The sequence below is a fragment of the Sinocyclocheilus grahami genome, unplaced genomic scaffold (genome assembly GCF_001515645.1).
Source record: "Sinocyclocheilus grahami isolate Dianchi unplaced genomic scaffold, SAMN03320097.WGS_v1.1 scaffold55.1, whole genome shotgun sequence".
Classification (NCBI taxonomy): Eukaryota; Metazoa; Chordata; class Actinopteri; order Cypriniformes; family Cyprinidae; genus Sinocyclocheilus; species Sinocyclocheilus grahami.
Window position 1 is genome coordinate 1,108,636 of NW_015505234.1, and position 12,151 is coordinate 1,120,786.

General features: G+C 34.3%; 1 protein-coding gene across 1 annotated transcript; it reads right to left on the reverse strand.

Annotated features, from left to right (window-relative positions):
• Positions 1–741: 741 nt before the first annotated feature.
• LOC107583907 (arpin-like) lies at positions 742–3,649 on the reverse strand. The gene is made up of 6 exons (XM_016270259.1): positions 3,489–3,649; positions 2,631–2,706; positions 1,971–2,103; positions 1,501–1,707; positions 1,262–1,425; positions 742–1,019 (listed from the first exon to the last, which is right to left on the reverse strand). The coding sequence occupies exons 1-6, from the start codon at positions 3,578–3,580 to the stop codon at positions 1,011–1,013; spliced, it is 681 nt and encodes a 226-aa protein (XP_016125745.1). The 5' UTR covers positions 3,581–3,649; the 3' UTR covers positions 742–1,010.
• Between the last annotated feature and the right edge of the window lie 8,502 nt (positions 3,650–12,151).

Below are 12,151 nucleotides of genomic sequence, written 5' to 3' on the forward strand. Positions count from 1 at the left end.
AACATATCAGATATATTGGGCATTTCTTGTCTATATTAGATATTTAATTGTACATGCTCATTTCCTCTTAGTTTCACATTTAGATAACCTTTGCTCTCATTAAAAAAAAAAAATGTAATGTAATCTTTAGCGAATCTCAAAAGAAATATAATTTTTTATACTGTACATTATTATGTTGTGATGCCTAAATTCAGTTGTAGCATTTAATACTATTGATTTTAGTTTTTAGTGTTTTAAAATAATGCCACTAATTGGCTATCGGAAATAATTTTAATATTGTTGCATCTCTAAATATGATATTGTAGAACAGTTTTCAATTTACAGTGCTTGATGATCTTAAATTGGATAGTTCACCCAAAAATGAAAATTCTGTCATTAATTACTCACCCTCATGTCATTCCAAACCCGCAAGACCTTCGTTCACTTCGGAATACAAATTAAGATATTTTTGATGAAATCTGAGAGTTTTCTGACCCTCCCATAGACAGCAACAAAACTATCCCGTTCAAGGCCCAGAAAGTTAATAAGGACATAGTTCAAATAGTCCATGTGACATCAGTGGTTCAACCTTAATTTTATGAAGCTACGAGAATCAGAGGAATGCACACATGGACTATTTTAACGATGTGCTTATTAACTTTCTGGGCCTTGGACATTATAGTTTTGTTGCTGTCTATGCCGGGTCAGAAAGCTCTCGGATTTCATCAAAAATTCTTACAAAGGTCTCACGGGTTTGGAACGACATGAGGGTGAGTAATTAATGACAGAACTTTCATTTTTTGGTGAACTATCACTTTAAGGATATATCTTTAATACACACATAAAATACTTAAAAGCAAATTAAAATACATAAAAGTCTTTATTTTTAAATGGCACTTTTGCCGTTTATTTGTGATATTTTCATGTGATAACATATGAATACTGACTGTGAGGTCTTGTTTTGTGGCGTAAATATACATTTGGAGGACAGATAAGGCACTGTGATGCACTGTGAAGCTCAAGGGTGTCATTCAGTCATCCTGAAAACAAGATCCCACACAACATAAAACAGATGTTACAAATTTGCACAATGAAACTCCAACAAATCCTTCACTGGATCGCTGTGTTAGTTTCACTTCATCTTAAACCTCTTGATGATAGAATAATAGGAAATGGTAAAAACAAATTACACATCTGTTCATGATAAACCCATTTCCAAAACCAATTCTTTATGTGGTCAGAGCAAAACAGAAAACTTCTTCAATTGAGCAGAGAATCTTACCCATTCTTCATCGTCTGCTCCCTCACCCTGACCGCCACTCTTCCCTGTATTTTTCTGATCCGCTTTGTTAGTCATTATTTTCTCTGTCCACGATGCTCCAGCATTCTCATCTCCTGCAAAATTGCACTTCGTCACAGTACCACCGTCCAGTTTGGCGAAGGAAACTAGACAGACAGAACAGCACATGTAGCCATCTTGATTTATCCAGAAGTATATACTATTTTCAGAATTGTACTTACAAATAAAGAGCCCGTCTCCTTTTGTTTTAAGATGGATTTCTCGGCCTGACTCGAGCTCTGTTCTGTCCATCTCTGCTTCTGAGATCCAGAATGCAAAGGCCTGACTAGGACAATGTTTTGCTGTTACCTTAACCAGCTGGTCCTTATTCACAATGTCACTCAGTTGGCACTCATTTAGACAATCTGTTTCACCCTTAGCCTCCACTTCTGCAAGGTTGAGACACACAAACCAACACAGCATGCATGTAATAGTCTGCTTCAATACTTCAAGACATTTTTGATAAAATCAGCATTTACCAAATCATACATTTACTTATAAGAGTTTATTCAAGTTGTTATTATTGCATGGTATAACTGAATGCTGTCAGAACAGGTTGCCATTAAAAAGCACAAAAAAAACAAAAAAAAACTTGCCATATCAAAACCAAATGGACTTACAGTTTAAATAAATGCACTTTATGGTTACTCACTGAAGGATGACATCAGGTATCCTGTGTTGACCTTCCTGGTATCACTGAAGTTAGGTTCAATCTCATTTCCTTTTGAATCATATTTTCTGCTATGTATTCTGCTTGGTTTGATGTACAATACATTGTAGCGCTCCTGAAACTGGCACAAATTAAGATTTTAATAAAAAGGATATACCAAACTTATGTTATTATATATAAAAATATCAACAATAAAACAATTGTTGAATCACTAAGTGTCATGGGAAACATTATTAATGAAGATATTTGTCTTTTTATGAAAATAAAGTAATATTGGGGTTGGTACAATTTAAAAAATATATATTTTATGCTGATCAAAAATACAGCAAAAACAGTAATACTGTAAAACATTATTACAATAAAAAACGTTTTCTATTGTACTATATTTTAAAAAGTAATTTATTCCTGTAATGGCAAAGCTGATTTTTCAGTAGCCATTACTCCAGTCTTCAGTGTCACATGATGCTTCAGAAATCATTCTAATAATAATTGTTATATTTATCTAATATTTAAAATCGTTTTTTTTAACAATGTAAATTTACTGACCCCAAACTTTTGAACGGTAGTGTAGATTAGTGAATGGCCATGATTCCACTAACAACTTGGGTTTCTTAATCGAGGAAGAGTTTTAAGTACTCTAACCTTTCTGTTGTTCACATCTGTTACGACATGGCGTGACATATCCACGACCGCCCCCTCTAAAATGACACCATGACCACTGGAAAGTAAAAAATTATAAATAAAACACGATGCGAAAGCCAAGGAAAAAAATATTATTTACAAAAAAGTACAATGGTAGCCATAATTTCCGACAGAACGCCATAGTTACAGTCATTTTTGCTATTGGGTCATTCTATGGAAACGTCCACTTTTCTGTCCCTAGCCTTTACAGAAATATTACACTTGTTAACAAACCTGATTAAAATAAATAAAACAATCTCCTTATTTGTTGCATTATCATTATTTTTCTGTAACTCTGACTACATGTACTAAAAAAATTGAGAAATAATATTTCATAAAAACCTTTAAAATTGCCAGAGAAGTAAGGTAACACCAATGACAAAAAAATGGCACATGTGGTCTTTGAATAAATGCACAGAAAATATAAAAAAATCATTAAGCTGTCATTTATGTGTATTCATAAAGTCAAAAGATGATATAATAATGTGGTCTAAGTTTAAATGTTAAAAAAAGAAATACATTTTAAGACATCTTGCCATACCAAAAGTGGACGTTTCTGCAGAATGACCCTATTATAAAAATATGGTAACTTTATAACCAACGCTGCCACATATAGAAACTTGACGAAATATACAGAACGCTTCACGTTGTGAAGCAGATCACGTATTAATTCACTTAATTTATTGTGTTTTTACAATATTACCTGTAACTTAAGTGACTACAGCATTTATCGTTATCCTTGTATAAAGGAGAAGTAAACCAGGCTGTGCATTCGATGTCGACTTGAGCAAAAATCAGGCATACACTTCAAAGCATTACCTCTGGTGAACTAATGGATCCCATGTGGAGGACAATTTCTCATTATGGACAGGTTTGTTTAATAACGCAGTGTTGTCATAAATGCGACTCATCTTCTGCCGATGATTTGGATTTCGTCAAAAGCTCTGCTACTTCTGGGTTACGTCATCATGAATGTTGTGTACTTCGCAATTGTTACCACTCTTAAATCTTATTTTACACACACACACACACACAGGTTTGTTTTTATGGTTTATGGGGACTCTCCATAGGCGTAATGGTTTTTATTCTGTGCAAACCGTATTTTCTATTGCCCTACACCAACCCTACCCCTAAACCTACCCCTCACAGGAGACTGCATTTTTAGATTTTCAAAAAAACTCATTCTGAATTATTTATAAGCCTTTTGAATTACGGGAACACTGAAAATGTCCTCATAAATCACCTCGTTGTAATACCTATGTCATACCCATGTTATTATACAAATTTGTGTCCTCATAAACCACATAAACATGCACACATATACACACACATATACATAAACATACAGCATAAATGAGTACACCCCCTCTGAATAAATATAAAATATGTATTTTCTTAATGATCACTAATATAATTAATATAATATTCATGGAAAGATGGCAACATTTAAACATATACTTAATAAAAACAACAAAATATATGCCAATATTTTCTGTAAGATAAGTAAATTAGCCAATTTTGTTTAAATGAAGGATTGCAGAAATGAGTACACCCTAGATTTAATTCAGAAAATATATAATATTCTAGTACTTAGTATGTCCTCCAGAACTTGAAAGTATACTGCTCTGACCCTTCTTGGCACTGAGTGCACAAGTTCATGACAAATGTTCACATCTGTCCTGTTTAACTCCTGGACGACCTCCTTCTGGTCTTTAATGGGGAGTTTTGCTCAGCTCGTCTCTACAGAATCCCCCACAGCTGCTCAAGAGCGTTAAGATTGAGTGAAATACATGTCCACTGAAGGATTTTCACCTTGGGAGAATGAATATATTCATTGTCATGCTGAAAAAATGCCCAATAATGCAGGGAATGAGGGGAGGGTAGCATCTTCTATTTCAAGTTTTTGTATTACATCACACAGTAGTGTGTGAATTCATGCCAACATTGATAAAGTACAACTCCCTCACACCTTCAGCACTCATTCATCCCTATATAAAAGCTTTACTACCACTGAACGTCACTGTGGGTACCAAGCACTTCTCACTGTACTCCTCTCCCAAGTGGTTCCACTGCTGCCAGCATTTAGTCCGAGTATGATTCAGTGGGCTATATAACACTTTTAATTGTTTTGTGGTTGTTTATTTGAAGGGGAGGGTAATTATCTATCAATTTACTAGCCTATATTTTTGACGCTATAGTAGTCTGATCCATATCGATTTGGAAAACACCAATTTTTGGAATATTATACCAGAATATGTCTTTTCTCAGTTGGGAGGTTTGAATTTTCTATTGTTAAGTAGCCTAACTACAGTATTGAGAAGATCCGTTGCTCTCTCTCATTTCCACAATTAGGTCTATGATTTTTCAAACACAATTTTTCTTCAACCAATTTCTTCATTTGGAATAATAAGAATATCTACTATAAACACAAGTTTTTGAAAACTGGTTTAATGGTTTCAATCAAGCCAATTATTTAATCAGGATGGTCACTTGTTTAGGCTACTTATCAAACATTTCTCTCTCACTATAATTTTAATTCATAGGAAAGCTAATTCCCAGAATCGCCTCAGAGGGTTGAGACAAGCAGAAATCCTCCAGCATCTGTAAAGTGAGTCCAGTCCTTCTCCAGTGAGAGCGAACAAACACTGAGCCCAGCACAGGGAGCTGATAACTCTGGCCAGTGCAGCTGTCACACAGGCTGCCTATGAAAAAACAAACAAACATTTTTATAGTAGTAAATAAATATATGAGAGAATAGCCCCCCCCCAAAAAAAAAACAATTGGGTTCTTTGTGGAAACTAATTTATTAATTTGATATCCCCCAAATAAGTCGGCTACATTTTAAAATTGTGACTACTACGCTTACCAAAGGATGGATGTTCAAACTTAAACATAGAATAATAATAAAAATGAAAATTCACTTAAAAATGTTAATAATTAAGAAGTGATGCTGACAAGCTCATGATTGAATTAGTTCACAATTATGATCTCTGCTTCGTGTCAGTTCAGTATCAATGTAGCCCACTCCAAAAGACCTACTGGTAAAATATCACTAGTGCCTCACACAAATGTATGACTGTACAGTATGTCAGATATAAAATATGTTAAATAACTTATTAAATTACTGAGTGGTTAAGGTGTTTTTCACTTTAAAATAATGGTCCAGATCACTAGTAGTTCCTTAGTAGCACTTTAGCTTTAAAGTGAAAAATACATTAGCCTCTCACTAATTACTCAACTGTTACCTTGTCAGCGTGCAGGAACTACTAGTGATCTGGACCATTATTTTAAAGTGAAAAACACCTTAACCACTCAGTAATTTAATAAGTTATTTAACATATTTTATATCTGACACATACATTTGAGTGAGGAACTAGTGATATTTTACCAGACACTGTAATTTGGAATCTGCGGTTTTGTGCTTAACACAATATAAATGCAGTCGATGCCTTCATTAAGGATGAGAATTGTTTTTGTCAAGAGAACATCATTATTTATATTAAAGAAAAGTTCTCCCCAGCCTACTGTCACTAAAGGTACAGGTCTTTTGGAGTTGGAGACATACTGAACTGACACAAACTAGCTCATAATTGTGAACTAATTCAATCACTTCCTAATTATTAACATTTTTAAATAAATTATTTTTATTATTATTTTATGGTTTTGTTTGAAATAAACAGAGAACATCCATCCTTTGGTAAGAGTAGTAGTCACAATTTCAACCTGTAGCCGACTTAATTGGGGGATATCATATTCATAAATTAGTTTCCACAAAGAACCCAATTGTTCACTTTTAAGACGTTACTGTTGTGATTAGTAATTAATTGGTTATTCTTTATTAACTGGTCATAGTTCACAAGTAGTTCTCAATGAGGATTTTTTTTTAGTAATTATCAAATATCTAATAAGGAACTACCTTTGTCCTAAATTTGCTACTTCTTGCTGCTTAGTTAATCTTGCTTCTCTATTAGTTAATAGTATTAAGTTAAGTGTTAATGTAGTACTACCTATTACTTCCTGCATAGATACTTGTTAACAAAGGACCATTATTCTAAAGTGTTACCAGTGAAGTTTGCCAGACAATGTGTTACTCACTAACACAAGTCCACGTCTTGATTTGTTCGATGTCTTCAAAACATCACCAACATAGCAAGTACACTGCAACCACTAAAAGAATAGGCTATATACTATCCAAAATGAAACGGAATGACACAAAACAGGTAGTGAAATGAAAAATGCAGCATGCGCACGACCTTGGGTTTCATCTTCAGGTGTGTGGAGGGCAAGAATGAAATGTGATAAATCACCATCTCTCAGAAACGCAAGCTGGCCAATGTTCTCACAAGTTACTTCCACCTGTTATCACAAATATCACTCTTTGAGGAACTGAAATGAGGAATCGGTCTCAAATGAGTGAGCTGCATACCCACACAGCATTTTTTTTGTCATCATAGATGCTGGCTAGATAGGCAACTAATTTTTGAGACAATATAACTAATTCACTATTGAATGCAAGTGTGTTTGTTCTGACTTTCTCTCCATGAGGAAGGGTGATAGGCACGGAACCACCTGCCTTGACACTGGACAGGTATTCGTCATATCCTTTGCTCAACTCGCCATAATGCCGCACAGGTAGATCCACTGGATAGGGTTTCACTTGAAAGACGACATTTGACATGTTTACGCAGTTAATAACAAGGAGTTTTAATGTCACAATAGCACTATGGCACACTTTTCAACAATGCTTAATGACTTAATTACTAGCAGCACTTTTCTGAATGTGGCTGAACTGCGCTTATGTGACTATTGACAGTCTGCCGTGGATAGCGCTAGAGCATGTTTGCATCTTTTTAAAATAATCAATTATGGGAATGCTCACATTATCAGTTTTGGGAATACTCTTGGGAAGTCTGACCTTACCTTTAAAACTATTCTCCAGTTTAGAGTTGGATTCCATTTTGATAGTCGTTCGACCTTTGAATGTTTCTCAGCAAAAGTGCGCCATCTACACTCTTAAAAATAAAGGTGCTTCAAAAGGTTCTTCAAGCGATGCCATAGAAGAACCCTTTTTGGTTCCAGAAAGAACCATTCAGTCAAAGGTTCTTTAAAGAACCATTTCTTTCTTACCTTTTTATAATCTGAAGAACCTTCTTTCGCCACAAAGAACCTTTTGTGAAACCGAAAGGTTCTTCAGATGTTAAAGGTTCTTTATGGAACCATTTAGACAAAAAGGTTCTTCTATGGCGTCGTGAAGCACCTTTATTTTTAAGAGTGTAGTGACTATAAAGTATGAAGGAGAGAAATTAATTCATAAATATTTTAACAATCCAGATATCTTCAGGTCTTCGTGGGTAAATAGATTGAGCAGAAACCTCCTGTTACATAATGTATATAATTCAGTGTTGCATTTTAGCCTGGCATAATTTAACTTGTGAATAGTATCACACGAATCATCATCACCAAGATTTATTTTGGTCCTCACATACAATTTTTTATAATACATATACATATTAAACAAAATCCTTAGCTTGTTAAACATACATTTTTCATTATAATTCTAATAAGTGTCACCTTCAATGCTTTAATATAATTGTTTCAAGTATTATGAATGATTCATTTTTGAGTTATAGCCTATTTGTTTATCATTTGGAAAGTAAACTACATCTTAATTCCTTTAAGGTTTTTTTTTCTTTGCTATGATGCTTACGACACAGTCAGACGCATACAGAGTCGTGTTAATCAAAAGGGTATTCATTGTATATAAATCTATTAAAATCATTTTAAATTAATCTTTAAAGGTCTCCTCTGGGATGGCTCTTTGTCACCTCTCTTTCTGCAAACAAATTAAGCATTAAAAATAAAAAAACATTCAGTTAGTTACAATCCTATTTCCAAACAGTGACTATCCAGTATTTACATTGCCCACAAGATGGCAACAACATCAGACAAATGTGAGACACAAGAATAAAAAAAAACACACAAAAAAAACCACACACACACAGAAGGCTTTTTCAATAAACATGTTTTGAGGCACATTCTTTCCCTGCAAAATCATGTGCGATACAAGTGCACTGTTTTGTACCGAGTTCCTTTTTGACCTTGTTTTACTCTACGTACATACGTAGTCAAACTACAGTACACTCTAAATCTCGCCTGCTATGGAAAATGCATTTTGCATCCGTTTTATTCCCGTCTCCCTTCATCTCCATTACCCATAAACCTCCGACTTCCCACTGAGAAATTGCAGACATTTCTGAAATTCCTTTCAATAGGAAAGGCTAGCATGGATCGTTAAATATGCTTTTGTAAAGCTGAGAGTTTAACCTCAAATAGGATTGACTGTCACTCGGCTGTTGAACTGCGGAGGATATTTGGCATCAGAGCAAATATTTGCAGAAAAGTAAATTGGGCAAAAGATTTTTAATTGCAAAACACCTATGTGGTTTCTGTTTAAGATGTAAAACAGGATCTAGCTTTGCATATCGGCGAGGATCATGCTTGTTTTCCTTCCTTGCTTTGTCATCAAATTGTTTGTGTAACCCATGCGGGATTCCTTGAGTGTCTTCAATCCGTGTCACATGATCAGACCTTACAAGAGGATTATGACATTGGCCTTGGCTATACTGAACCCCGGCCTACTTTGTAACCCATGAAAATAATGTCATTCTCACTCGTCTAGACTAAACGATCAAGGTCAGCTAAAGGCCACTCAAAATGTCTTGATGTTTTTGTACCATAAGCTTTGCATTTCTAAAATAATAACTTAAGTATAATTTTTTTAATATACATATATACAGCAAATTAATGCATAAATCTTATTCTGTTCATGACGTTTAGAGGGATTGATTTTTAAAATTTTTTTATTTATTTATGACTGTGTATAAAACACATTTAATTTAAGCAATTAAACTATAATGTAACAGAAACAGTTGCTTTTAAATAAAATATTTAAGGAAATAAATTAAAACACTAGATGGTGGATATGCACTATAGTAAATACATGGTTGGTAATCTGAAGCTCAGGAGGAACTGCTAATAGATAATTCCAGCTAAGCTTTTTAGTGGCAACACAGCAATCCAATTGATGAATCAAGGTTCACGCCATCCAAAAGAAGAGCTGAACTGCATGAGATTTGTTTTCCATTTGCTGGGAGTATTGCAGCAAGCACATTCTCTGGGAAGTCCCCCCCCCCCCCAAAATGTTTACCCAAACAGCCCAGACATAAGGAATGTCTCAAATATTATTTACAAAGGAGGAGGAAGTGAATACTTGATGGTCAGAGCTCATCTGCAATAAAAATGTTTGGCTCCTGCTTTTGGGGTTGATAACAATAATAACTGAGATCAAACCAAGCTGCTCTGTGAGAAAAACAAATTGTTGCACCCCTCCTGCGCTATGTTATTTTCAGCTTGTTTTTCAGGAATCTTTTCTTTTTCTGACTGTAGCTGTTTACCCGAACATAATTGTTACCCTGTCCTCCAAATTCCTTTTCCTGTCTGGGCTTAGATAAAAATGAGAAACAAACAGTGTGTCATCATTATTGTCAGTGGTAAACATGCTTATTTCCATTTGACCTCCATCTGAAATTAAACTAAAGGAAAGGCAGTCTGGGTGGAACTGCATGAGGACAAATTCATATGGACAGAAGCACTGTATCAAGGGAGTTTTGCTTTTGGTGACTGCTCTGCTTTTTCTTTTTCTGACTATAGATTTACAGGGACTTAACTTTGTTTTGCCAGGACAGAGGTAATCTGGGGCGCTATCCTTGTGTTTAAGCTTTGTTGTGAGCATAAAATGTACTTTGTTTAAAAAAAAAAGATGTATGATTATAAGAGACAGGAATGTGGAAAAGTATGTTTTATTCCTCTATTATCACAATTAGTAATTTACATGTTTAACAAGTCTATTTCCACAATTAATGCTCTTTAATTAGTCTGGGATCTTTCAACAATATCTATAAATTCAAAGTTAGTGTCAAATGTCTTAACATTGAATTTGCAGTGAGAATAGATAGTTTTCTCTATAGTGCTGTTTAGCTGTATATATGTATAGTAACTGGAAGAAAAGATTTGTTGCACAAATGATCTGGAATTGAAACCATCTGTGAACATACTGAGGATCTGTTCATTGCCCAGTGAGACATGAGACATGATAAATGCTGCATTTTGACATATGGAGGTCAAACACAAAGTTGCAGATTATTAGAAGATACAAGGTCAAGGCGATTTCCAAGGATAGAAAGAATTGAGTTGCCGTTTAGAAAACTCTGAATGCTGTTTGAGTAAGAAACTATATTTTGGATCCACATTTCATATTAAATAAAATAAAAGAGTGATGCCATTTGACTCAAACAATCAAATTCCACTCAAAAAATAAATGTAATACTTCACATTTTTATAGGCTACTGAATTTAGAGTTTGCAGATCATTTTAAGTTAACTCAATTCAACTGAATGGAAATTTGCTGAACAATTTAAATGCATAAATCTAAAAACAGACTGAAATATTTTGAGTGTGTTTAGAAACACATTATTAATATAGCCTTAGGAGCCTTGGGTCCATTTTTTGGGTCCATCTTTTATAAAAGTTATTGCTATTCTCGGGCAGTAATGTTGAACAGTGATGACTGCCTCATCACGAACGAATGAATGGATTGTAACTGTAAAGCCGTTCCGTCTCTATGAGTGAAATTCTACATCGGATTTTACTTTTAGCTAACAAGACTATGTCATTGGCAAAATATGTGCACTTCTAAAATGTGGAGCTGGGTAATATTTTGAATATAGAGAATTGATTACAAATAGTTATCGTTGTAGCTGAAAATGGGGTAGATATGAAGGTTATAAAAAACCCATGCATTAGTTTTAAACCTCTATCAATTCATTCCATGTAACAGCTCCATGTGCCAGAGACGATGTGCTATAACTTCCAGTGTTAATTGAATTGGAATACCAGTGAGTGGCGTACTAAAATAAGTGCTGTAATTATCTTATCTGAACACACACATTAAATTCGTTTTACTCACAGACGGTGTTCAATCTGGCGTTTATGAAACTCGGAATGCATCTTAAAGGGACTTGGATTTAACAATATTCAATCCATTATCTAGGAAATTATTAACATGGTACCGTTAACACGTCCCGAGTAGCTAACACAGCCAATATTATGTACCCTTTTCTTGTTTCTTGTGGTATTTTTTGTTGTGGTGACTATTTTATTTATTTATACCTGCCTCTCATATAGTTTCCCAACTAAAGTTTAGGCCTATACTTCCTTGCATAGCCTGTTTTAATTGCATAATACATTTTTATTTTTTGTTTTTTTAATGCATACAGTCACATATTTTGTCCCTTTACTATTTTATGGAGACAGCATAGCAGTGAGAATAGCTTTAATATGAAAAATGATAAAAAACATATATATATAAACATGTCAAGTCAATTAAAGTCACATCACATATTTATACACCTAGCATTTCATAC

Bases quoted from the DNA above. Each gene is read 5' to 3' on its own strand.
- LOC107583907 (XM_016270259.1), bottom strand. From the start codon at position 3,580: ATGAGTCGCATTTATGACAACACTGCGTTATTAAACAAACCTGTCCAT. The intron at 1,708-1,970 runs GTGAGTAACCAT...TCAACCTTGCAG, and splicing joins ATACCTGATGTCATCCTTCA to AAGTGGAGGCTAAGGGTGAA. The intron at 1,426-1,500 runs GTAAGTACAATT...CTGTCTGTCTAG, and splicing joins AGGAGACGGGCTCTTTATTT to TTTCCTTCGCCAAACTGGAC.